General features: G+C 41.9%; 1 protein-coding gene across 1 annotated transcript; it reads right to left on the reverse strand.

Annotated features, from left to right (window-relative positions):
- Window positions 1-470: 470 nt before the first annotated feature.
- Window positions 471-13,551, reverse strand: ipo5 (importin 5). Its single transcript, XM_015001541.2, has 26 exons — window positions 13,366-13,551; window positions 10,781-10,861; window positions 10,152-10,344; window positions 9,934-10,036; window positions 9,760-9,856; window positions 9,575-9,679; window positions 8,947-9,069; window positions 8,743-8,863; window positions 8,259-8,346; window positions 8,070-8,176; window positions 7,856-7,980; window positions 7,132-7,221; window positions 6,875-7,048; window positions 6,580-6,798; window positions 6,416-6,499; window positions 6,213-6,345; window positions 5,986-6,107; window positions 5,770-5,866; window positions 4,591-4,763; window positions 3,343-3,454; window positions 3,189-3,244; window positions 2,968-3,090; window positions 2,663-2,882; window positions 2,358-2,586; window positions 2,044-2,185; window positions 471-1,436 (listed from the first exon to the last, which is right to left on the reverse strand). Exons 1-26 carry the CDS (start codon window positions 13,441-13,443, stop codon window positions 1,350-1,352), a joined length of 3,282 nt encoding a protein of 1,093 aa, XP_014857027.2. The 5' UTR covers window positions 13,444-13,551; the 3' UTR covers window positions 471-1,349.
- Window positions 13,552-25,568: the final 12,017 nt, after the last annotated feature.

Here is a 25,568-nt window from a genome sequence, read left to right on the forward strand (position 1 = left end):
GTTTATTAGTCATTAGTAAAATTCAAAGATTTCGAGTAACTGCATTTCAGGTATTAATCAGCTCAAGGTTCCAACATATTAGTAAAAGTGCCAGACTGACTTCATTCCGAGACCAATTTTAAATAAAAACTAAAGCTCACCATGCATTTACGGCAATTAAAATGTCTTAAAGCACCAAAGATTAAATGAAAGACACCAGAAAACAAAATAAAATTTAGAGGGGAATAATAGAAATAAACCAAATAAATGAGACATTTGAACATACAGAAGAATGGATAACTTGTAGGCAATTGAGTATTCTGGACTAAAAGTTTTCCGTAGTTATTTAAACCTGAAAAATGTTGAGATACAGCGTCTCGTTTCTCATAGTTACCTGTGTTTAAAAAAAACAATAAAAAAAACACTTAATATACACTAATTTCTTGCAGAGTATGTGCACACTAAGATTTTAAATAAAACAATCTCAGAAGTCCTCAATGTAATTTTATTTGTAGTTTCCATTTCACATCTGCAGGACTGCAAAGGGTCAAAACCAGAAGGTCGGGAGTTAAGGTCGCACTCTTTTTACAGTCAACTTGCTTCGAGGCGTCAACCAACTACAGAACGAGTCTCTGAAGAACCACCCCCGTCTTTCGTCTGCTACCCGAAGGATCCGGGAACCGTTCAAACTTCCAGTGAAGGCTATTAAGGAAAACCGCTTCCCAGACGTCAAATGATGCAAATAACCTAACCATTTGTATTTTCTTGAGCTAGCCACTTAACATGCCGTTTTCAAATACATCTGGTCAACCGTGGGAGACGGAGGCCATTCCTCCCCCACTTCAGCCGACTTTGAACACGGAACAAGAAAAAGAAATACAAAAAAATTTCACAGGACACAGGCAGTGGTTGCCCAGTGTGCATTTCCACCTCTTTGAGCAGCTCAGTCCAGAATAATGTCCTGCCACCCTCGTGTCTGCAGTCCAATGAGTTGGGTGACTTTGAGCCCCTTCTGGGTGGAGAAGCAAGACAAGTTGGGGAATGGCTCGAAAGGAAGCGTCCAGATAAGAGATGGGGCGACAGCTTAACTTTTAATCTCACTTTCTTGAGTAGAGGAAGAAAGTCTTTAAGGTTGGTGGCCAATGTCCTCCCATCGCAAAGATCTAACCTGCTCTCCCCCCCAACAGATAGCTGAGCTTCGGTTTTTTATGTTAGTCAGGCGAAGGTGAAGATGAGGGTGAATCTGGCATCCATACACTACAGAGCAGGAGGGAGGTCAGGGAGTGTATGGAAGAGATCCAGGAGCTCTACGTTTCTTCATGGGCTTTTTGGAGAACGGAAAGGAAGATGACAGGGTGACAGGTCCAGGTTCAGGCAGTGTTCAGGAGGTCCTGGATGGCTTTCTGCTGCGTCTCGTTCAGGGTGGAAACGCATTGCGTCCATAATCCTGCAGACACCTGGAGAGGAAAAAACAGAACTTCTGATTACATTTATACTCCCCGTTAGATGCGAACCGCACAAACATTTAGGAACGTAGGGCCAGGCAGTATTATCAGAATGACACTAGAAATAATATAAGAATGAAGTTTTAAGCTGTAACAATAGAACATCAAGATGAAAACTAAAAATTTAAGTTATACCTTGGGTTCTAGATAAGGAAGACAGATAAGGAAATATTTTATCTTTTAATGTACCAGCATCAAAATATTTTTAGTAACAGAACTTTGAAATAACTGTGCCAACAACTGAGAATTTCAAAGAACCAGCCAACCAACTAAGCTAGTTAACCTTACATAAACTTTTTTCTCATTAAATTGGTCATCTTGTAATTTTACGACAATCTTCAGGTAAAAGTGCATCTTCATTAATATGATGACTACACTCTTGTAATTAAACAATTTTGTAGCCTACATTACGACTCATGGAAAGGATGATGAAAGCCACTTTGTGAAAATATTATGTCATTTTCAATTAGTTTTCTTTTTTTGTCCAGAAAGGAAAGCAAAAAAAAAAAAAAAGAAAAAAAAACCTCTCAGATCTTATAGGGCCATTGCTCTTGCTTACCTGTACTTGACGGATGACGTTTGCGAGCCGTTTGGTGCAGGCATCTTCAGTTTTAACAGATTCGTTTGCGACGCCATCAGCTATGATGAGGAAAATTTTAGGGAGGTTGGAGTTTTCTGGCCCAAGGACAATTGGGTTGTTGCTGTGGAGAAGAGAAGTCCATAGGTTGACCTGATAACCTCAAAGTGTTCCAGAGTCATACTCCAAATGTTTCCAAACCCAAATTTTAAAAACCGTCTCTTCTAAGCCGTTTTAAAAGGTAACCTTGTGGATAACGGACACAGATGTGGAAGGATGATGGATAACAGGCCTACCTTTCAATGAGGTCACACAGGAAGTCAAACGTGTGAACTGCCTCTTCCTTGTCTTCTTTGAGCGGCAGCCAGCTGAGCCAATGAGGAAGAACCTCATTGACATTAATGCATTCCGGCCGGAACCTCATGAGCTTCCCGACCGCCGAGATACAATTCTCTGTGGCGTTTACGTTCTCCTTTGACCGAGAATCAGCCGCCTGGATGACGGCGACCAGCAGGGGGAGCGCCTCTGCAACAACAAGCCAAACGTTAAACTAAAAGCTGTAGAGGTGGTGACAAGTCGAGATTAGCTGGCATCTCCCTACCTGTGCAGAAAGGACGATAGCTGTCGCCGCCATACTGAGCCATCACCCCGACACCATAAGCAGCGGCCTGCCGAACCTCGGGACTCGTGTCGCAAAGCGACTGAAGCATCGGCCGCAGGAAATACTCGGCGTACTTGAAAGAGGAGGGGCTACAGTGCTCGATGACGTCGTCAAAGATGCACAGACCCCACTGCCTGTCGGCCCATGGCCTGTTGGGACACTGAAGTGATGCGAAACGTGTCGGTAGAGCCAATCAGCTGAGGTTTGGATCATTTAACACTCAACAGAAACAACAAAGGACTCACTATTAGCTGGACGATGAGCTGCAGCAGCTGCTCGAACCAAGGCAGAACCTTCTCCTTATAACTGCTGAACACAGAGTGCAGGATGTCCGACACTTTGGTCAGGATGTACACGTCGTTCTCATCCTGAAAATCAAGTGAAAAAACACTTAAGAGTCCAGAAGAAAATCTTTTACACTTTCTCACACACACAAAAAATAAAAAATTATAAATGTTATATTAACCTCATCCTGTAGGGTTTCCTCCACCTGCTCGTCGTAGTCTTCATCTTGTCTTTTGGCTGTGAGGCAAAAACATTTTCACATCACGTGTGGATACGGTGTTCGGAGCACACGCTACACTTTAACAGGAGACTGTATGTGGTTGGTTCAGCCTCACCTTGCCTGAGCTCCTGGTTTTTAAAGTGCTCTTCCAGCTTCCCTTTAAGGATACCGCCCAGCTCCTCAAAATGCTCGTTGTTCAAACAGCCGTCTCCCATCAACTCAACGCACTGGACAGACAAAATACCCATCAAAACAAAAACACACAGGCAACACCTCTGCATATTTGATCTTACAGAACTTTCCCCATAAAGCTGGTTGTATTTATTTCCACTCCAAGGCAAAAAGGAGGAATTAGTATGCGATTAAAAACCAGAATATTCATCCAAAAGAATATTATGTCAAACTCTGTTTTATTTAAAATCAATCAAGCAATCAATTTTAGCTATAAAGCACTCTATAGCTACCACAGGGAGGCAGTTCACTGGAAACGCATAATAAAGGGCATTTCTGAACTGGGTTTGAACCACCCAAGGTCACAGTCTGCAGGTGCAAATACCAGAGTTGTGAAGTGAAACTGGTGAGATCCTCCCTTTAGCTCCAATCTTTGTAAGAGGCTGGTGGATACTAAAAGTGATGTGCAGTCATATTTTCTTCACTTCCCTAGACTATCCAGGGGGGTCATTGCTATATTTTTTTGCTTAATTTCTTAATATAATATTCAAAATGCATTTTGGTTCATTCTTGATTGACTTTTTTATAACAGTTTAGGGCTTAAAAAGCCAAAATTTGTGGAAATGTGCAACTGGAAGGATTTCCAACAGCAGTTTATGTGGGAATGAGAGAAGAGAAATTCCAGCTGTAAAAGTAAAAGCAGTGATTTTCCAGAATAAAAACAATAAGCGAGCATCACGTTGCAGCGATTACACTTTAAAACTGGGGTTGGGACTTTAATGTGTAATGTGTCAATGCAATTCATCACAAATTTAGTTTTTACACATTTTTGTCTGGAACCTTTGTATTCCATTTTCAAATGTCACTTGTGCATCAGATCTAGGGGCGTGCCAGGAATGGATGACAAAGCACTCTTGGTTAATTTTGGTTTCAAACAGAACAGCTTTGTGGGATGCTGGAAAAGGTTATAATGTGGAGGAAAAAAAAAAAAAAAAAAAAAGTTGGCCCACTGAAACACTGGCGTCAATCTAACTGCTAAAAAAAAAAACAACACAACACATTGAAGAGAAATATCTTTCTTGTTGTTAAATTACTGGATAATTTAGCAGCAAAAACCTGCCCCTGCCCAGGTTGGTAAAGCCTGACTTGTTTCTTTGATACATGTTGGTGGAACAGAGGCGTTGAGACTCACCTTGGCGAAAGAATGCATGATTTCAGAAAGGACGTCCGAGTCAGGCTCCGTGCCGATGGCCTTGATGAGCGCGTCACACATGAAGTGCCACATCTGGGTGAGGTACTCTGGTCCCCGAACCCGGGCGCACTCCAGCAGCAGCGGCATGGACTCAGCCGCAGCCACTCTCACACGTTACACGGTTAAAGAAAAACATCTGCCATTTCTATGTTTTCAACAGTCCTGATCTCATTTTAGTCCCATTTTTTTAGCAAAGATATTTACTATTAACTTACTGCACTCAGTGTAACACACAAACAAAAATGGAGCATGGAATCAAGTTTTACAAGTCTAGTCACCTACTAAAACAACAAGTAAGAACATTACTGTATTTTCCGCACTATAAGGAGCACATAAAAACCTTTAATTTGCTCAAAAGCCGACAGTGCGCCTTATATATGGAACAATACTGAGCCACAACAGCTCTAGCAACTACGGTAAGCAGCCGCCAACTTTATTTTCGCCTGTAGAAGAAGAACCGCGCGTTGCATGCTGGGATAGTTGTCAGAACGCTGGTTTGTTAATAAAGTTTGGCTGACCTATCTACTCACCAACTGTCTAGAATCAGGTCGTCTGCAGGTCATTTAGCACCACGTTCTCCACCAACATGCTGTGCGCGAACGGAGAAGGGTGACCATCGTCCAGCCACGCCCCAACCCAGTGGCGGAAGGCTCTCCTCGCCAACCAGAGTCGGACTGTTTTGTTGACATTCTTTATGTCAACAAAGTGGCTTTAGACATTCATCCGGGGTGCTTCACTAGGGTTACCAAGGGACCAGCCCCTATACATTTAAAGCCAGGAGGGGGCGAGGGAAGAGAGACAGAGACTGCAGCGGCAGCATGTTGGTTGGTCTGTTACCCAGAAAGCAGTTGGGCAAAATATCGCAACACCGTGAGTGAAACAATGACTGGGGCAGCCTCCTATATAAAGTACTTGGGGACCACTTCTTTATTATTACACATCCATATTTATAGAGTACAGAACAAATCGCGTCCTGTAGGTTCAATACGGGACGGGTGGCAACCCTAACTGTAGTGTCTATTCTATGCGCCTTATATATGAAAAAAGTTTTGAAATAGGCCATTCATTGAAGGTGCGGAAAATACGGTACTTGAAATTTTAAAGGTTAAGAAAGGATATCATCGTGAAAGTAAAACTTGAGCAGAGGAACCATGAGCTTCACCACCTGCTCTGTGTACTCCACAAAACCCTCCTTCAGCTCTTTGGCATAACACACCTAGAAGAAGAAGAAGAAGCAGCAGCAGCTTATTAACAGAACTGAAAACCAGCAACAATCAGGCTGATCAAAACAACAATTTCTCATCACACATGAATCATAAATAGTTTTCTGCTCACCAGCATCTGGCAGGCAGTGGCCTTCTCCTCCAGGCCGGCTGTCTTTATTCCAAAACTCTGCTGGTCTCCCAGGTTCACAAACTCCCATCCCTCCTCCTCAGATATGTTTTCCATGTCCTGAGCTACAGTGAACGCATCGTCAGTCATGCATCTTCATTTTGGAAATGAAATTAGAAAACAGAACTCATCTCCAATGGGAACAAACAATATTTGTTTTGGTTGCTTACTGTCGAGGAGAGCCACTTCGGGTTTGATGGAGGCGGTTTTCATTAAGGGCCCCATCACCACAGGGAGGTACTGCTGAAACTCCTTCCCCAGGATCTTGCACATCCTGGCCCAGGCTGATATCATGTAGGAAATCTAAAGCACAAACAGATTCTGTCAGAATAGCTTAAAAAAAAAACAAACATTAATAATTGAACTCTCCCACCTGAGGATCGTCGTCTTCCAGGTCGTTAAAGTCCGTCTGGGTTTTAAGGAGCAGCTGCATCACTGCAGAGGCGTCCGGCATGAACTAGCAAAGCACAAACAAATGGGATTGTCTCAAGCTGTATGGAAAGCGGTTGGCTCACACATTCAGGCCCCAAAACATACCTTGTCCTTGCCAACAGCCAGACCGATCAGACTGATGCACTCTATCGTCTTCCCCCGCAGCAGCCGCAGCTCTTTCTGCACGGCGTTCTCCACAATGTGCTTGAGCGAGGGCATGAAGAGGTCATAGTACAGCACAAACTTCTCCTCGGCCGTGTCGGCCACCGAGGCGATGGACGTCACCACCTGCTCCAGGACCAGCTTGGTTCCTTTCTGGATCAGCTGGCAACGCGAAGAGAACCGACGTTAAGCTTTCAAACGGTTTGAACGGTCCTCACTCAGTGGGGGCGTTTACTACCTCCTGCAGCTTGGCCACCATGATGACGTGAAGGTGCTGCACCAGGCTGTCCAGGTATGGAATCAGCAGGGATTTGGGACAGTCCTCTGTGAAGTTGATGAGCGCAGCGGCGGCGTGCGCCTGGACCCGCGGGTTACTCTGATCCTCCATCGTCTGCAGCAGAGCTGAGATAACCTGCCACGAGTTACAGTCGTTAAGTTCACTTTTTATTCCTCCTGGAACAAACATTTGCAGAAGTTAATCGTCTTCCCTGGTACCTTATCGTGGAACTTCTTTTGAAAGGTTGGAGCAAAGTCTGTGGCCATCTGTCCAATGGCGTTGCAGGCAGCGTAACGGACTCTTGGGTGCTGAGAATGGAGAAAAGAGGACAAACTCAACAAGAAGCACAGACTGACTTTTTTAATTGGGCAAGATTTTTCAGACCAGTTGAAATGGAAAGTTTTAATTACACCAAGTATTTATCTCTGCAAAAGTCAGTATGCTTTTGAAGAGTGATGCAAATCCAATTCTTGTCAAAATTTCAAAACCAAAAACTAGAACAATGTGCGTTTTGATAAGACATTTGAACAAAATGAAAACACTGTGTGCTTATTTTACTGTAGGTGAAACAAAAAAAAAAAATCTAATTTGTGGTCAGTTTTTGCCTGCAAGCCAAAACGTTTGGTTGTGTGTATAGTTTGTATACAGTTCAAACTACTAAATGTAAAAAAATAAATAAATAAAAACCCAACTTGTACAGGTTAGACTCTAGATTTCCCTGAGCCTCTTGCCAAAAACAAAGTGTGCAGCAGTATTTTGCTTTAACAAAATCAGTTTGAAGTCAGAACAACTTAAGCCACCAATAAAAATTAAATGGACCATATTTGAGACAATATTTATCCTACATTATAACAGGAAACCCACAATGTAACCCCTAAAAGAAGCACCATTAACTTATCAATCTGCACATGGCGAACGTATGGAAACTTGAATGTTTCTTACTGGATCAGAGCAGAAGAGGAGGACGAAGCTGACTATCTCTTGGAGAATGGCCTCCATCTGCTGGTGGCAACCTTCACCGATCGCAGACAGAGCCATCAACCCAGCATGACGGTACTTCCAGTCAGCTGTTGACAGATGGAAACAAATAAAACTTAAGGCCAAGACTAAGATGTTAAATTTAAAAAATACATCTACATTGAGCACCTTTACTTACGGTTCTGCAGCATCTGCATGATGTGCTGCTTGATCATGGGCAAAATGATCTTCCCTCCCAAACCGCAGGCAATTCTGTCGAGGGCGCTCTCCCCAGCCACAGCGTTGCTGATGAGCAACAACAGACAGTCAGAAATGAGCCATTTACACTTCCTGCACTGCAGGTGAAGCAGGTGGCGCTGCAGCCTACCTGTCAAAGTCATCATCCTCTAGTTCGTCAGCCATGGCCCACTCATCGTCATCTTCGAGGTCCACCATCATGGTCAGCATCTGGGGAACTGGGATTAAAAGGTTTTAGCAACTAGAAAATGAGACCAATGCAACAAAAAACAGAAACTCTTACAAAGTGTTTTTGTCTAGTATCTTAGTACACAAAAATAACTTTCAAGTAACTTCTGAGCAAGAAGATGATTATTTTAAGTCAATAATTCCTTGACATTGATTAAAAAGTTCTAGTTCAACTGAAATTATTTTACTTCGAACAAAACATTTTAAACAAAAAAAAAAAATCTACATCAATATTAAGGAATAATTTGCTTAAAATATTCAGTTACTTGTTGAAGAGTTACTTAGTAAGTTAGTTTTGTCTTATTCCAAGTGTACAAAGGTATTTTCACTAGAAACTAGACAAAAAAATAAAAATACTGCTTCTAGACGACGAGCCGCATCCTCACCGCTCTGCGCTACGATAGCCGTGTGTTTCCTCAGCATGGCCGCCGCCGTCTCCGATAGCGTGACGATAACCTCCAAGGCCAACTGCCTCTGCATGTTGGTCAGGTTTGTGTCAGCACACAGCTGAGGGGACAGGACAGCAGGTTAAGCAAACGGGTCAGGGTTTGATGTGGTTTCTGACGTCAGGGCGACTAAACCGAACGCACCTTCAGGCAGAGCTGCAGCGTCGCCTCCAGGTTGGGTCTCAGGTACTTGGGGGCCGTATCTGCGATCTCCACCAAAGACTTCAGCACAGAGTCGTCTCCTTGGTAACATGACTCGTTCACCGCCTGACCATGAAAAGACAGATGCTAGTTTGAGCTTCATGCCATCAGGAAAATATTCAATAGTGAAATCATTGCATTGAAGCACCTGTCATTTTGACACGTTTTCACAGGTGGCAGCATTTCAGTTTGTTCTGATTTGCTCTTTTTGCAGATTTTAGCTCAGTTTCTTTGGTTGAGGCATTTAATGGTAAAATTACTGACTGGTTTAGGATGCTGTGCAGAAAGAAATTTAGTCTGATTCAACTTCAGTGAAAAAAAAAAATCTTATTCATCTTAAAATATCTGGTTACAACTGCAAATGTTCAGATTGCACTTCATTATAAAACTGTGCAGTTTGAATATCAACCACTTTCAAGGATTTCATACAGAAAAAAACAGTTTACAAACCTTGAAAACACCTTATTGAAATTCAAGCATTTCAAGGATTCTAGCAGTCCTGTACAAAGTTTGCAATATGAAATATTGTGGTGGGAAAAAAAATGCATCAACATGCAGTGTAGAATCCTACCTGCAGGATTCCAGGCAACAAGTCGGCAAAATGCTTCAGCAGAGCTGTGTTGCCTTCGTTGGACAGAACAAACGATGCCGCTGCCCGAGCTGCCAAGGTGCGAATCTGGAGGCATAAAACAAAAACTCGTATAATCTCTTGTTGGTAAAACTGAAAGGGCAGCAGACATGTTGCTGGGTTTTTACATGTGGGTTTGCTTGGTCCTGCATGCACTGAACAAGCATGCGCTTGATAACTTCCAGGTAGTGCTGCTGCTGGTTGCCAAAGATTCCTGGGAAGTTCCTAAAGCACAGGGAAGAGCATCAGACACTGGGACGTCTTTCTGAATGGACAGGCGGGTGAAGGCAGCTAGAGCTCACCAGAATATGTGAAGGGCGGCTTCTCGCAGACCAACGTTATCCGAGTTCACAGAGTCAAAGAGGAACTTCAGTACTTCTGGCCACTGGTTATTCCCATCATCATCTAGAGTTGAAAATTACCAAAAAGACAAAATATTTGATCAACAGACCACTGAGATGTACGACAACCTGGCTTGTGGAGTAAAATATTAAAAGGTTGTTGAAACGTCTGACTTTACCAATGAGGTTGCGGCAGAGCTCAGCTGCGATGTCGCAGACCTTCTTGCGAATGTTTGGCGACGCCTCCTGCTGGATGCTGGACAGCAGCTCCGTCTTGATGGCCGTCTGCATCGCCAGCGTCAAACCTGGATAGATTTCCTCAAAGGAAGACGACAGCAGCCGCCGCAGCAGCACCGCCGCCATCTGCCTGACCTGAGGAGAGAAAAACAAAGCTCAACCTAAAAAAAAAAAAAAAAAAAAACCCAATACATGCAACATAAAACGTCAAGGTTGAGAGAAGTTGCAACATCTTAAAAAGCAGAGTCACTCCCCCCAGCACCTCGCTGCCTGCTCCCGTTTCTAAAAAGTCTAAAAATATCAGCCTTGAGGTAAAGGAAAAGGGAGGAAGCACGAGGGGCCGAGCAGCTGGTGGAGTCACAGTCAACTTAACCAAATGGTAACACGATGAGTCATGAGGCGACAACGCTGTCAGGCTGTGGTGAGATCCCGCATGCGACAACTGGATTCTTCAGATGCCCTTAGTGCTCCCTGGACACTTTAATAACCGCATTTGGTTGTAGACAGCACCGGTTTGTCCTCACTGCTGCAGACTGAAACAACTCGACACATTTGGATTTAATGTACAAACCTCCTCTGCAGCTGATGCATCTCTGATGGCCTGCAGCAGGAATGTGATTTTGTTCTGGCCTGGGATATTGTCATAAGTTTCCTGCGAAGAAAAAGAAAAAAAAGAAGAAAGTGCACAGCGATAAGTCGGACATATTTCCTTTGAACTCTTTGGGGAAAGAAAAATCCAGTTTCTTTCATTACTTGGATGCCAGACGAAAGCGTCATCACTGGTGTTTTGATACAATGTAAGAAAAAAAAACAACAAAAAACAAGCTGTTTGACAACAGGAAAAAAGCAGACATGAAATTACTTAGATAACCAAATTCCACTTTACCGTATTTATTCATAATATAAACAACTGTAAGCCTCTTTTGCCTAATTTCTCCCTCAACTTAGTAGAGCTTTTTCTCTTTTGCACTAAAGGGATGTGACATTCTAAATATTTATAAGTCAGATCCTGAACTTTAAGAGCCATTTATATTTTTATTTTTTGTATTTGCATCATGTTTAGCTTGAACTTGAAGCAGTTAGCCTGGTTAAAAACAAATAGGAATTGCAGGCACACTGGAGGCTCTTTGGGGATGCAGCGGTACCTTGAATGTGTGCTTTGAAGATGCAGTTAAGATATGAGTGGAATATAAGGTAAATTCAATCAACTTTATCTGATAAGAGAACAAAAACACAAAAATGGGATTAACTCCTGGGTGCAGCAGAGTGAATATGTTTGCATTGCAAACAACAGGGAGAGGCACCAGTGTGACGACACTTTTGTGATGAAATCAGATTCCTTACTAAGCACATGGAATTTCAAACAGCAATGTTTTTGAGTTGAGTATCCATTACAGTCCGCATAAACAATGGGCAACGCCAGTAAAAGACATGATTTTTGGTTGCCTGACAAGTTGCAGTGTTACGAGGTACCAAAGAGTTTTCATGTCAAACTCATTTAATGTCTGCATTCTTGAAAAAGTGCAATCGACATTCAATGAGCTGCACAATGCCAGTGACTTCCCTTTGTTACAATTAAGCCTCTCACAATCAATTTTGCTTGATGATTAAGTGACCTGGTACTTACTGCGATTGTCTTGTGACCATTTTCAAGTGATACAATGATAAAAAAAGGCTTAATAATGTCAGGTCGCCCTCTCAAAGACTAAAGCTTTAAAATTAGTCTAAAAAAACAATCAATCCCATTAAAAAGTATTGAAAAAGTTAATTACTGCGCTCAATTTAAATTTAGCATGCTATTGATTAGTTTCTTATTGCATCAGCCTTAGTTACAAGTAGGACACATTTGGTTTTCTGTTAACATTCTTGCAGACTTTTTCACATTTTCCATAAATGATTAATTTGGGTTACACACCATTTCTTTGAATAACTCAACATGTCTGTATCGTCATTTTGATTTTTTTATTGGAAGGATTCATTTGTCTGGAGTAAAGGTCAAAACATGACACCAACTAAACTTTTGCATATCCTCTTAAAAAAAACAGGCTTCCTGACTAACCTCAGTCACACTCAGCAAACATGCTTAAATAAAAAAAATGAAAGGCACATTCAAAATCATTCAATTCCCATTCAGCTACAGGATTAAAACCTAAATATTAAGAAGTTATTTTACATCTATTAAAATAAGTTTTAGCATTTTGACATCTGGATCAATTCCCCATTATGGTGTGCAGGACAGAACGGGGAAGTTTCCATCCCGGATGAATACCAATGAGCTTAGTATTGCGACAGGCTGGCTGTGCTTTATAAAGGAAAGCGCTGACTCCCAGTGACGGGGGAGGGTGATAAGATTCAACTACCTCATCCAAAAGTCGGCTACCAGGGAGGGAAACATAACAATGCTTTGCCGCGGTAAAGAGGCTCATGGTGATGGTGTTTGTGTGTGGGGAGGGGGAAGAAAGGGAACAGGCCAGCTTAGTCACAAGCACAGCAAAATCCTCAGCCAAACTAATCTACCGGGTCTGGGTAGTAACAAAATGACTTCATGAGTAGCATTGCAATGAAGTGAAAAGCGACGATACGTCCTGAAACTTCAAGTTTTTAGTTAAAAACACCAAAGGCCGTTTACTTAATTAATGCCAGCATACGTCACCCTTTGAATAATCTGACTATTATCACGGCATCCATGTGTGGGTTTGTGGTGTATCATAATAGACCTATTGTAACCTATGGGGTCACACTAAGCTTTAATGTCCATGTTTAGCTTGTAAGTAGTGTGCTTGGAGCTAATCGAAGCTAGCAGAAGCGATGTGGTAGCCGCTTAGCTCCACACTACTTCCTGTCAGCTGGAGATTTGAGATTAGGAGGTAAGAAACGGGTTCCTTTCGCTTTCTACCAGCGCTCCTTAGCGCCACTAAGACAAACACTGACGCGTTTCCAACGCAGCATAAAATATCTAGCATCCCCACGACATGTTTGGGTTCACATTAACTACGCAACACGGTAGTAGTTAGCCATTAGCTGGCCGTTGCTCGGGTTCACATCACACGTGGGCTACCGAGTCTGCCGCGAGAGCTAGCAGCGCGCGGCCAAGCTCAACGGCTATCGGCAGTTAGCTTGTTTTCTACACTCTTCCAAAACCGTGTCTCGTCTTACCTCTGCCTGTTTCCTGACATTGTTGTCAGCGTTCATAAGGTTCCCCAGCAAGAGGTAGAACTGCTGCTGTTCCGCCATTGCGGTTAGATCCAAAAAAGACCAGCCGGGTGGAGAAGCGGCGAAATGAACCCGGCAGACGCAGCTTTGGCCGCACAATTTAGAGACCGCACCATTGGCTGGCTCTAGCAACTCTACCCACCGACTATTGGACCACGGACTTAGCAGCGGGCGCTCGCTATTGGCCAATAGGGACTCCATATCCTTATTGGCTAATGCGACACAGAAACGTGAATATATTGTTTGCATTGGCTACCAGTGAACTGTCAAAGCGCGGGAGTTTATTACGTCAATGCTAAGAGAATAAAAACATGAATGTAATGGTGCTATTATGATAATAACTTGGTTATTTGTCTCCAGGACTCCAATAGACCCACAGAAATCGCAACAAAATAGTAGAATCTGTGACTTCAATTAAAAATATAATTTTTTCATCCTAAAAGGAATTTAAAAGTTATCTAATTCATATCATCCAATTATTTTCAGTCATTGTGGGCAAGAAGGATCTCAGATAGAGGTCAGTCTTCCAGCATATCTGAAAAGGTCTCTGACTTTAGATTGTTGCTGTATGACCGCCTCATGACTGTAATAATACCAATAACACATTTTATTGTAGGGTGCGCCTTGCTAAAACCCAAGGCCACCTTACGAAGAACAAATAAACGAATTATCAACAAAACAGTTAATTTAAAAAAGCAACGATCTGACAACAGCTCAAATCCATGTGTAAAGTGAAAAATCAATTTTGAACAGGTGTGTTTTGAATAAAGGAAGATAATCTATAATCCTAATGACTGGAGGAAGTAGTAACTTTCTTAATGGCCTTATGTAACAATGCAATGTTTTGAAAAACTCAATTTTGGGTTAGACAATATTCTAATATATCTAATTTTACCTGTAGGGTTTTTGGAGACGTTATACATTTTTATCCACTAGATGGTAGCAAATCATGCTTCAAATATGTACCTGTAATTGCCTTTCAAAACCGATCGGTTGGTACAAGGAAAAAAAAAAAAAACTTACAAACTCCCTTCTTTAGTAAACATTCCAATAGATCTTAAATCTCTTAGTTTATTTAGGTGTCTAGGATATTTCTGATTTTGAAAATCATATGAGTAAAGCTTAACAGCATTTAACATTATCTACTGTCACTATGAGCATTTTAATCATCTCTAACAACAGAAAGGTGAAACATCAAAAGATCTGTGTCTACAAAATGTGTTATTTAACAATTCAGCCTCACTCCACAGCACCCTCTAGTGGTAGAGTCTAAAATCCACTGTCAGGGTTGCAGAGAGCAGTCATTATCAGTCATTTTGTCAGTCTGAAATATGAACCTTGCAGTATTTTATCAGAATTTTTAATCAATTAAACAAAATCTCAAAAGTGTGGCGTGCATTTTTATTTCGCATCATGAGTCAATCCTTCGTATCTTCCACAACAAATATAGATGTAAAGCGTCTGTGGAGATCAATTCTTAATCCGATTCAGGTCTAGGCTTTGACTAGAACATTCTAGATCTAAAGTATCCACTGCACCTCTGACTGGATAGAGGTTTGATCCCTGCTGAAGAAAAGCATCGTCACAGCATGATGCTGCAACTGCTGTGGTTCACCATAGGAATGATGTGTAATTATGCCACGTACAACACAATGATTCTAAAAACAAGAACTGAGTGAGCAGGTTTGAATTTATTGTGTTTTTTTTTCCCTGTAATCTTTTTGAGCTAAAAGTGTAAATATTACCTCAGATATGAACATATAACCCTGCAAGTATTTGCTTGAGAGTTGGTAAATAAATCAATAAAAGTTGAAATTAATCCATGGGGTTTATTTAACCTCCTGTTGAGTCCTGCCTGGGTGTTTGCAGAAACACAGCTGGGCGCTGGCATCACACCAAGCTGAAGTGAAAAAGCGGAAGCCTGAAGTTGTTTTTTGTAATTCACAGGAAGCTGAGCGTTTAGCCTTTCTAGCTCACTCAGGCCAAAACAAATAGGAGGCTCTAAGGGGGTGCTTGACCTTTATTTGTTTAACCAAACATGTTGAGACTTTTTCTTGTAAGTCTTGTAGGAAACAGAGTTTCGACGTCAGCATGTGAGCATAGAAATGAGTGTTTGGGAAGCAGCAGAAGGTGATGCAGGTATGATTCAAGAAATTCTCAGCACATTGAATCTGCATTCACCCCTTAAAAGGACACAAAATCTGCAGCACCTGTAAAATGACCAGAATAAAGAAATCTGGAGTGGCCTAGTAAAAATAAGAACCTTAAGAAGTTGTGGTATGAGGTTGAACAGATTGTTTGAAAATTTGTTTAATGATTTAAACATGTAAGTGTAGCAAGTCTCAATGTGTATCGCCGTTCATGACGTCTGTTCACTTAAATATACAATTTTTTTTTTAAATCTAATGATGTGCAGACTAAATGTAAGACTGCTTTCTCTGCAGCCTCTGAAACCTTTAAAGGGTTAATGGGCAGCAAGTGGAACTGCATGAGATCCCAACCAAAGTCAAAAAATAGCTCAAACTACCTGCTCTCGAAAACCACAGTTGCGCCATTTTGCATTTTTATTTCCAAACCAGAAGAAGAGCAACATATAAAATCTAAAAAGGACACACTGGCAGATGCAGAGCAGATGTTTTGTTTTGACGACTTCATGTGAAGGTCTTGGGCTTACTTCTCGTAACATTCTCCAGAATTTCATGTAGTTTTTATTTATGATTCACTGTGCATATTATTGTGCCGGTGGAAACCACCTGAATGTGTGAACGATTGTGGGTGTGTGTCTCTTGCTAGCTGGGTTTTTTACAGCTCCCACGGAAAGGTGGACCTCAGTGGCCGTAAGGGTTTCCAAAGATCAACACAGCCAGTCTTCGACGCGAAGTAAGCTGCATGTTTGAAGAATTAAAAGTCAATATTTCTCTGTGACACACAGATCTGCTTCACAGTGCAGCTCTATGTGCAGCACAAGGCGTCCATTGAAAGATGGGAGGTGAGGGGGGCTGACGCAGGGGGTTACGTGTTGTTGGGACGCCACTTCATGCCTCCAGTGCTGCCGATCATAGATTAATGAGGCTGTGCAAGATCGATGGGCTTTTTTCCATATAACAATGGATATTTCAGTATTTTAATGTATTTTTTACATCGTATAAAAAATGGCTTAAATTAAAAAAATCTGCAGCGTGCCAATATTTTTATTTGATTAATCATCAGAATAATCAACAGGTTAATTGATGACTTGTTCCAGCCCTATGGTCTCAAAAACCAGTAGAGGATTTGTGCTTGGATGGCCAGTTTCACTGAGGTACAAATATGACGCAGAGGACCATTTTCCTTGGCAGCTTTTCAACATAGGAAAGACATAAGAACATGTCAAATAAGGCAGATGTGCGTTGCTTCTTAAAAGTCAGGAAACAGCTACGATAAAATCCATTGAACATGTCCTTATTTACAGTCTGAGCAATAATTTAACAAACTACTGCTGTAGCTACGCAGCTCAGTCATCATGGATTTTGCTGTGGAACGTGACTCCATATTGAAAATTAGCCTATTTGCAGATCTTTCGTAGAAAATGTGGCTCGGGAAGCTAAAATCCCTAGGTAAAAAGCTACTTTACACGCCACTGACTGCCATTCATTTTCATTGGTGCTGATTGGTTGTATTCTAAAGAGCAGAGGTAAGGAAGACATTTGCAGTAGTGTTGAGATGGTTTCCACTGTGCGTATTAAGGCAGATTAAGTTATGTTTGGTGTTTGAACTATTAAAATATGCAATTACAAGTGTTTTAGAGGAGGTCTCAAGTATTCACAGATTTCACCTATTCATGGACAACTGTGGTTGCCCATGATTACTTTCACTCGCTTAACTGACAAACTGTCGGGTGAGAAGACGTGAGAAGTTTTGGTCAAAGCACAACTTTCGCTCACCCCTCACCATGCTTGTAATCCTTTAGCCTCTGTGGTGACAGGCGCGCCGTAAAAACACAGCCCAAGGAGGTCATCCTGAAGTTTACACAGAAACGAGCCATTCATCCTCAAAGGTGGGGGAGTGGAGGGCTGGGGGGCTGACTCTGCTGTGGCGAGGCTGAGGCTGAGAGAGATGGATGTCCACCCTGTGAAAGCGGAGGATGAGGCCGGGAAGTGTTATTTGTCTTTCATGCTCTACTGCGCACATGTTGAGCCAAACGAGCCTGCCACATGATTTATTGCTGTCATTAATTTCTGAACGGTAGGTCACCGCTGCCCCCTTATCAGATTGACAGCCAATTCTGCAGCCAGGCCCGACCGATGTCTCAGACAAAGTGTCATATTTTCTGCTTGTTGACACAGACGGGTTGGCGAATATGTCAACGTAAAGACGCGGTATTGCAAATCTAGCATGCAGTGCCCTGCAAAAGATGTCACATCCCTCAAATTGCTAAGTTGTGACATGCTACATTTAATTTAGCAGAGGTTTGTGTTCACTATGTCTAAAGCCTGATGAGGACAATTTGAAGTGACATGGTGAAAAGCATAGTTGTTGCAGGTGAAAGGTCAAATGTAAGGTTTGCACTGCACAAGAAAGCCAACTCAGAAATGAAAGCAGGGATTCAGCTTCCTGAATACAGAGCTTGGTATTTAGAATAAGAAAATAAATATGTTGTTCTGAAAACTAAAGCCTGAAACAGAGACATTTTACTCCAGCAGGAGGCAGCGGCTGCAGAGATTGTACATCTATAGATTAATTATCTTGATAAGTTCATGGAATCAGACATTATCAGTCTCCATTCATTCTTTCTCGGCATTTAGAAAACATTGCACATAATGATCTTATGTATGGATACATGTATGGATATGGGAAGTATGGATTTACACGAGAATCTGTTTTCTGCAAATCTCATGAATTCAGTTCTTTTTTAACACAAAATCTTCAACTAAATCTAAAACTGGTTGCTCAGTTTTTGGAGAAACTTTACAGTTTGTTGAGCATAAACAAAAATGCCCAGTCCTCCCTGTTGCCCCCTTCATCTCTCTCTCCTACACACACACACACACACACACACACACACACACACACCCACACACACACACTGCTGCCTCCCTCCACCTCCCTGCTCCCTCTCCGGTCAGCGTGCGGCTGTGTGTCGATGTGTACCGAGTTTCCCCTCGTGGTTTTCATACCTCTCTCTTTCCCTCCCGCCATGTGAGGCACCGGGATCTGCACTGCTTATCGTTTTTTTCCTGCAGACTCTGGATGTAATGGTGAGCAAGTAAGTGAGGGTTTTTTTAATTTATTTTTGTTATTATAAATATGCAGTGTCTAAGCAGGCACGTGGTCCATGAGAAGCTGGCTGTGTTGGTTCAAATGCTGTGTTTTTCTGTCCGTGCGTGTAATTCTCCTTGTTGTGCATGACCGCATTTCCTGCAAGCTCTTTGCCTTCAACTTATCGCCGTCTCCATGCGCTGCGTTCTGCATGGATACCCATTTGTTAAAGACATCAGGTGATGTGTGGTGGATGTTTCTGTTGCTCCCTTTCAGCCAAAGTTGTGTGAGAGAAGTGAGGCAGGAGGCATGTGGTTGATGAAATGAGGTCTAAGCTCTTGTTGTGATGCTAATATCGCCAACCTGAAAGAGTCCACAAAGTTTCCGTTTCCAATATGATCCTTGATATCAAAACATATTTGAAATATTGAAATGTTTCAGAGCATCAAACTAACTTTGTCAGAGAATTTCACCAAGTAAATGTGAAAGGCAGTTTTCAAACTGTTTGATCTACAAAGCAGATCTACCAAACTTGCCCTATGTGAAAACATTATTGTCTCCCTTGTTAACATATTAATTAATAGTAGTTAATCAATTTCACTAGCCAGACCCAGGCCTGATAACTGTCAGACTGAAGAAATATTAGAACCTGTCAACATGAAGTAGGAAAAAATATATTGCTATGATTAACAAATCTATACTTTGATTGGCGATAAAGACCAGAAAGTTATTTTCCTCCTCATAGGCAGTTAAATGAAACAGGTATTCAAAGTAGGTGTTTTTCTATCAACCAGCCATGACCAGGTGCTGTCTACAAGATTTTAGCAGAGGATTAAAAAACAAGAATCAGACATTTTAGAGAGGCCTGGTCTGCACAAGACTCCACTTCTGAAGAAAAAGGATGCTAAACTTGTTTAATGTTTGCTGCAAAACACCTGGTCAAATCAATAAAATACCAGTAGAACAGACTCTGGTCAGAAGAGGCCAGAGTTTGGGGCATTAGTTTGGGGCCATCTTTTAAGAACATGGTACTGGCAGGTTCAAATAAACTGAAAGAACGAAGAAAGGAGAAGTGTACTGAAACATTTTTGATGACAGAACCTTACAATTACTAAAGACTTCAGTGTTTTTGGGACAAGGATCCCAAACACACAGTCAAGTAAACTCTCAGTTGGCTTTAGAAAAAAGAAAAATAAAGTTGCCAGAAAGGATCCAGCCAGTTACTCTACTTGGACAGAATAGAAAATCTACTGAAACATCCGAACATCATAGCGCTGAGAAGGATAAAAATCACCAAACTAAACACAACTCTTCATTCTGGGGTTGGGAAGCAGCCGTCCACCTGTTTGCTTTCCCGTGGTCCTCCTGAATGGACGAAGTTTGCTCAGTTGTCATGTCTTGTCATGTGACCCAAACACTGGTCATGTGAGGTGGCTTTGAATGGATTATTCTGTCTTTTTTTCTGGCGCTCCTGAATGTTGTCGGTCCCTGCTCGGTGTTGGTGACGACAGTCCGGTATGTGAAGCAGCTGTGATTACAAACTAGCGAGGATCTATTTGAGCAACTCCAGCTGGTGATACTGTTACAAGGTAGGTTAATTTTTCAAAAGAAGACAGAAAATGCAACTATCCCCAATTTAAAGAATAACTGCCATCTCCAGGTCGAAACGATTGAAATTTACCCCATTGCAATCCAATAATATTATGAGAATCAGATCCAATTACATAAAGTTCATTTGAATCCAAATTATTAAGCAATACAGTCCAATCCAGCTGATCACTTAAATGTCAACTAGTACAAAGTTATCCAAGGAAACCCAAGCGTTACTGACTCTGCAGCATCCTGAGCAAGCATGTGGCAACAGTGGAGAGAAAATTGTGCACAAAGATGTCAATTTTGTTGACAAACACCTGTTAAAATAGACTAATTTCATGCTCCAAAGTGATTGAACAAAAATGTGACTGAACATAAATAATTCTGCCAAAATCCCTCTACAGTGATGTGACAGATTATTGCAAAGTTACTGCAAAGACTTTGAACTTTTTTTTTTTCTAAAACAAGTCGTTTTAAGATGTTCTGGGAATCATGCACAAAACTTGTAGAGATTTTCTCCAAGATGTATTCCCACAAAGTTGTGAGACACTTCTTCAACCATCCTGGCTGGACCGTTTCTTCCAGAAAATCAAAAGGAAAGGCGTTCACTGATAAGGCAGCAGGAGCAGAGACGAGATGATCTGTGCAGCTGTGCGCCTCTTTAGGATTCCTCCTCTTTACCTCCTCTCGCCGGGGCCAAGCCGCCATCATTAGGTTTGGCACACAACCCGAGCATCCATTGTTGGGGCAGCCATGGCATGTTAGTGTGTCTTTTTAACTGTGGCTAAACTCAGTCTATTCACTTGTAAAAGAGAGCAGCCATTGGCAGAAAGTTGGCAGGTTGCACAGAGAGGCCATTCACCCCACTAGGAAGGAGCTGAGAACACTGCCTCGGAAATGGTCCTCTCTGAATATTTTGATGGAGAGGCTTCGGGTGCCCTCTCAATATCCGTTTGCGCTAATTCGAAAATCTCCACAAAACGACTCCAGTGGTGATCAATACTACTGCTGGTTACGGTTGCGGGGTTGCTTGCTTTGAAAGAATTTCAGGAATCTGCTTTTAGGATTTCTTGTGAATCTTTTTTTTTTTTTTTTCAGATTAAGGAGGAATCTGGAGCAGGAATCCCAGGTTTTCTGGTAGTAAGGAGGAGTGGGTTGATTCACTGTTTCCTTTCAAGATATCTGGACTGAGTCCAAGTACTCGGTTGGTTTCAACAAGAGTCTGATATACGAGGGTCAGATGCGGGACCCCCAGCTTTTATTTTCGATGCTTGCAGGGAACAAATTACAGGGCAGCTGAATGAACAAATAATTACTTGTAATTAATTTCCCTGTCATACATCTCCACAATGAGAAGCATTTGGATTTGATTGAAGCACGCCTCAGCGTGTTCTCCCAGCGTCTCAGCAGGCTCGTTTTCTAGACCCCGCGATTGTCCGTCTGAAAATTGGTCCATCTTTTGTGGGCATCATGCGACATATATGATTATCTTTAATGGCGGTTCTGCAAGAAATGAGGGAAGAGGGCTAATTCATCCTGAGGAAAAAAAGAAAAAGAAAAAAAGAAGAATAGCGCCGACTTTGCATCAGTAGGTGCTTGTTTGATGTATTGAAGCTTGTCATCTAGTCACAAAAGAGGTTCATCCATGCCTTACTCTCCCCGCCTTCATTCATAATCAAGCAGTGGGCTGAAGGTATTCAAGTGAGACGCAATGAGGGAGGGCCATCCTTCTGGCTCATGAGAAGAGTGAAATGTTCTCTGCTACAGTTTCTTCTTAAGACAAAGGCAAGGGTGCTTGAATAGAAAGTTCTTGTGAGTAGATGAGACCGAGGCTCCAAAACACAAGAGTCGCTCCGGATCAATATGAACACTCAATTCACACCTATGGCTTACCGTTTTGCTCCTTGCCACTTCCATCAAATCATGGACTCCCCAACATAAAAATAACCAAACCCAAATAATAAAAGAAAAATGCACTAAGCGGCCGCCTTCTCGTGCATGGTATCTAAACCTGGGAGCCAGGTTTCCGTACAGTAAACTATGAGAAAGATATAGAAAAATGCTTGAAATTGTTGGTTGTTGATGTGAAATCCCTGATGTATCAGTAACTACTGCTACATCAGTAATTCTACTGCTACATCAGTAATTCCTATTTCACCTCGATGAGCATAAAGGGATTGCCACTATTTTCCGGTATTTCCACAGCTGGAAGACTTATCTAGCAAACTTCAAAAGTACAAGTCCTTTTGAAGCCTGGAGGTCTGGAAATGTGAACTTCTTTGTGATTTATCAGACTCTAGAGTGACTCTGTGTTACTGCTCAGCAAAACCAGGTTTTACGTTGCACACATGCACATCCTCCCAGATGAATGCTTTTTTTTGTAATGTAAATTAAAGTTAAAATATTGATCCAAGTATTTAATTTACAACGTAAAGACATCAACCTCTAAGGTTCATGAAAGGGTTGAGTCTTTTCTCCAAAGAGAGGTGAGTATTTAAAGAACTTATCCAAATCATGTGTCAGTAACAAATGTTAGAACAAAGGGATTGCCCATATATAGGCATTGGGTTTAAAGAGGAAGCAAGCAGAGCTGTTTCTGGTGTAGGAAACTGTTAACATCAGAGGAGATGATGGACAACAGACCTCAGCCTAATGACCTGCAGTCCACATTAGTTTTGGTCAACAGTGTGTATTTCACAATCCAGTTAAGCTTGTTCTCAGTCAGTGTAAAGTTCTACGACTGTCGATTGTTTTGGTCTGCTGAGCATTGATTTTATCAAAGCAGTGAGTGCTGACATTACTGCTTAATCTGGGTTTTGCTCTGTGTGATTTGAGTTTTAATCTCTCCCCGTGGAAATCCAGGTATTTAAGAAGCGAGATTAGCACGCATACAGAGCCGTATTAGATGCCGAAACATAGAGCTGTCTTTCACTGTGTTATTTACTGTACCTTACAGCAGCTGGTTCCTCAGTTAAGACCATGGCATGGTTTCTTGTACGAGGAGGTCACATGTTTTACTTTGAGGTCCTGTGGGATTTTTTTCCCCCCTCCTCAATGCAAACATAAAACAGGTCACATGAATTGAAGAGTCTGTATTTCTAATCTCCACACAAGCTGGTATGGCTTTGTGGTGTTTTTCCAACACGGGCGGCATCATAAATAAATCCTCTGACGGGCCGGTGGGTTTTGGAAACAGCACCGAGCCTGAATTTCTCCTGCAGTACTTCCTATTTCACCTCGACTCTGGCTGCGTGTTCAATCCAAAATAGCTCAAGGATGATTCAGGGCTGGCAGCAAAATGTGTTTTTTTGCTCCAAATATGCACAATGCAGTCTGATCAGATGGGCCATGTCGGATGGACATAGCACCAACTTTTGACAGTGATATCACTGTTTTGTTTTGGACGCTGCATTTTTGTTTCACAATAGCCTAAAAAGTTGCTGGTAGACATATTAGCATTACAAACAGCTTTCCAGATCACCAAGAACTTCAAAGTGTGAGAGTGATTGTTGGAGTCGAGAAGGGTTCTGGACAACCAAGAGGCTCCAGCCACCGTTGTCCAAGACAGACATCAAATACAGAGTTTCTGCAAGAATGGACAGCAGAAGTCTCATGCAATTTTAATTCATGGTTTCCCTACTTGTTTTGGTTAATTCTTCATGTATTTCTTTTCTTGTGCTCTTTCCTTTGCACCTTGTGTCCCTCTGTCTTTCTTTTTCATGTCATTCTTTAATTCCTTCCTTTATCCTTTCTGTCCTTCTTTCCTTAACATCCTTCCTTGAATCATTTCTTTCTGTATTTTTTGTTCAGTCCTTCCCTGTGCCTTTCTTTTCTTTCTGGCTCATAAAAAGGTCCTTATTCACTTCCCTCTTCCTCCATTTCTTTCCTTTCTTGTGTCCTTCATTTCCTCTTTCATCCAATCCTTCCTCATTTCTGGTTTTTCCAAACTCCAAATTCAAAGCCTCATTCTAAAATTGATACCAAAATTTCCACAGCGTTGAGTCCTCAAAAGTCTGCGATTTTTACATGAAAAATGTGTCGACCAGTCATTTACTTTCACCAGACACAGACTGATTGTCTGTATGAGTATGTTTCTGTGCAGCCCCGGAGAATCGGTGTGACACCTGCATTGTTCCCAAACAGACAAATCCCAGAACATCAGGCCTCTCTGTTGCTGGGCCGTGCACCGCCTCATTTGCAAAGCCGCAGCACAAAAGCGAGGCCAGCGGTGGAAGCTGCATTTCCCTCCCCACTTCATTGAGCAACAATGTAAGAACCAGCAGGTTCAAAAGCCTCTGCCTCCACACACACATGCAGTTCTCGCAGCGAGCAACAGACGAGCAGATCTTCACTGCCTTCGTTCCCACGGCTGGTGGCAAACTAAAGATGAAAACTGACAGCATGTTGCAAGCCATTTCTGCTGCCTTTATATCACAAGCGTCACCACAAATTTAGATACAACTAGGACAGTTCAATACTCTGAACTATTATAAGATACTTCTGGTCTCAATGTTTAGGGTGTTTGCTGTGCTTGTTTAGTCTCTCATGTTTTCCTCTATGACTGGTATTTCGACACAAATTAAATCGATATTTAATTGTCAGGCGTTTTTTTCTGGTGTCAATTGTTGTTTTTGTTGCATTTTCTCAGATTTAATTTGTGTAAATGTTTCACCTTTATTTGTGCTTTACACGTGAAATGATGCAATTTAGAGCCATTACAATTTCTGTTTGTTGAAGATGTGCACTTTCTTCAGAAATTTCTATCATGTCTACACATCTACATAGATGTTATGATTTCTTTGGATAAACTTCTGCATCCTAAACTATTCTTCCAGAAGCACACAAGCAAACATCCATGTAAAATATTCGGCCTTGCTGGTTTACCGCAGCTTTAAAACTCCTAAAGCTGTTTGTCGGCCCCAACAGGCACGACTGATACAAACCAGTCCCCTTGTGAGCCTTAAGTCATCATCAGTGAGCAGATTTGATGTGCATAAATGGATTTTGATAAGAGTTCACGCCCCCTGTTTGGCTGTGAGCCCAGACGAATCTCTCAGAGGAGGCCCTCAGTCAGAAATGGCACCTTCGGTTTTTAGAGGCGGCTTTAAAGAGATTGGCGGTTCTGGCCCTTTTGAGGTGAATTGGCCGTGACTGTGTCCTGCTGACAGTGAGAGGCCGGGCTGTCGGAGCAGACAAACAGAGGCAGCATGGGGACTCAGGGCTGATTTAGACGAATGCCGAATGGAGCAGAAAAAAATCCTGTAAGCTGCTTCATGATAGATGTTTTTTTATTATTATTATTTTACCATCTACAT

The sequence above is a fragment of the Poecilia mexicana genome, unplaced genomic scaffold (assembly GCF_051168715.1).
Source record: "Poecilia mexicana isolate PSO_F unplaced genomic scaffold, ASM5116871v1 scaffold_2, whole genome shotgun sequence".
NCBI classification, from domain to species: Eukaryota; Metazoa; Chordata; class Actinopteri; order Cyprinodontiformes; family Poeciliidae; genus Poecilia; species Poecilia mexicana.

Bases quoted from the DNA above. Each gene is read 5' to 3' on its own strand.
- ipo5 (XM_015001541.2), bottom strand. From the start codon at position 13,443: ATGGCGGAACAGCAGCAGTTCTACCTCTTGCTGGGGAACCTTATGAAC. The intron at 7,049-7,131 runs GTACCAGGGAAG...AACTCGTGGCAG, and splicing joins AAAAGAAGTTCCACGATAAG to GTTATCTCAGCTCTGCTGCA. The intron at 2,883-2,967 runs GTGAGTCCTTTG...GCATCACTTCAG, and splicing joins AGCTCATCGTCCAGCTAATA to TGTCCCAACAGGCCATGGGC.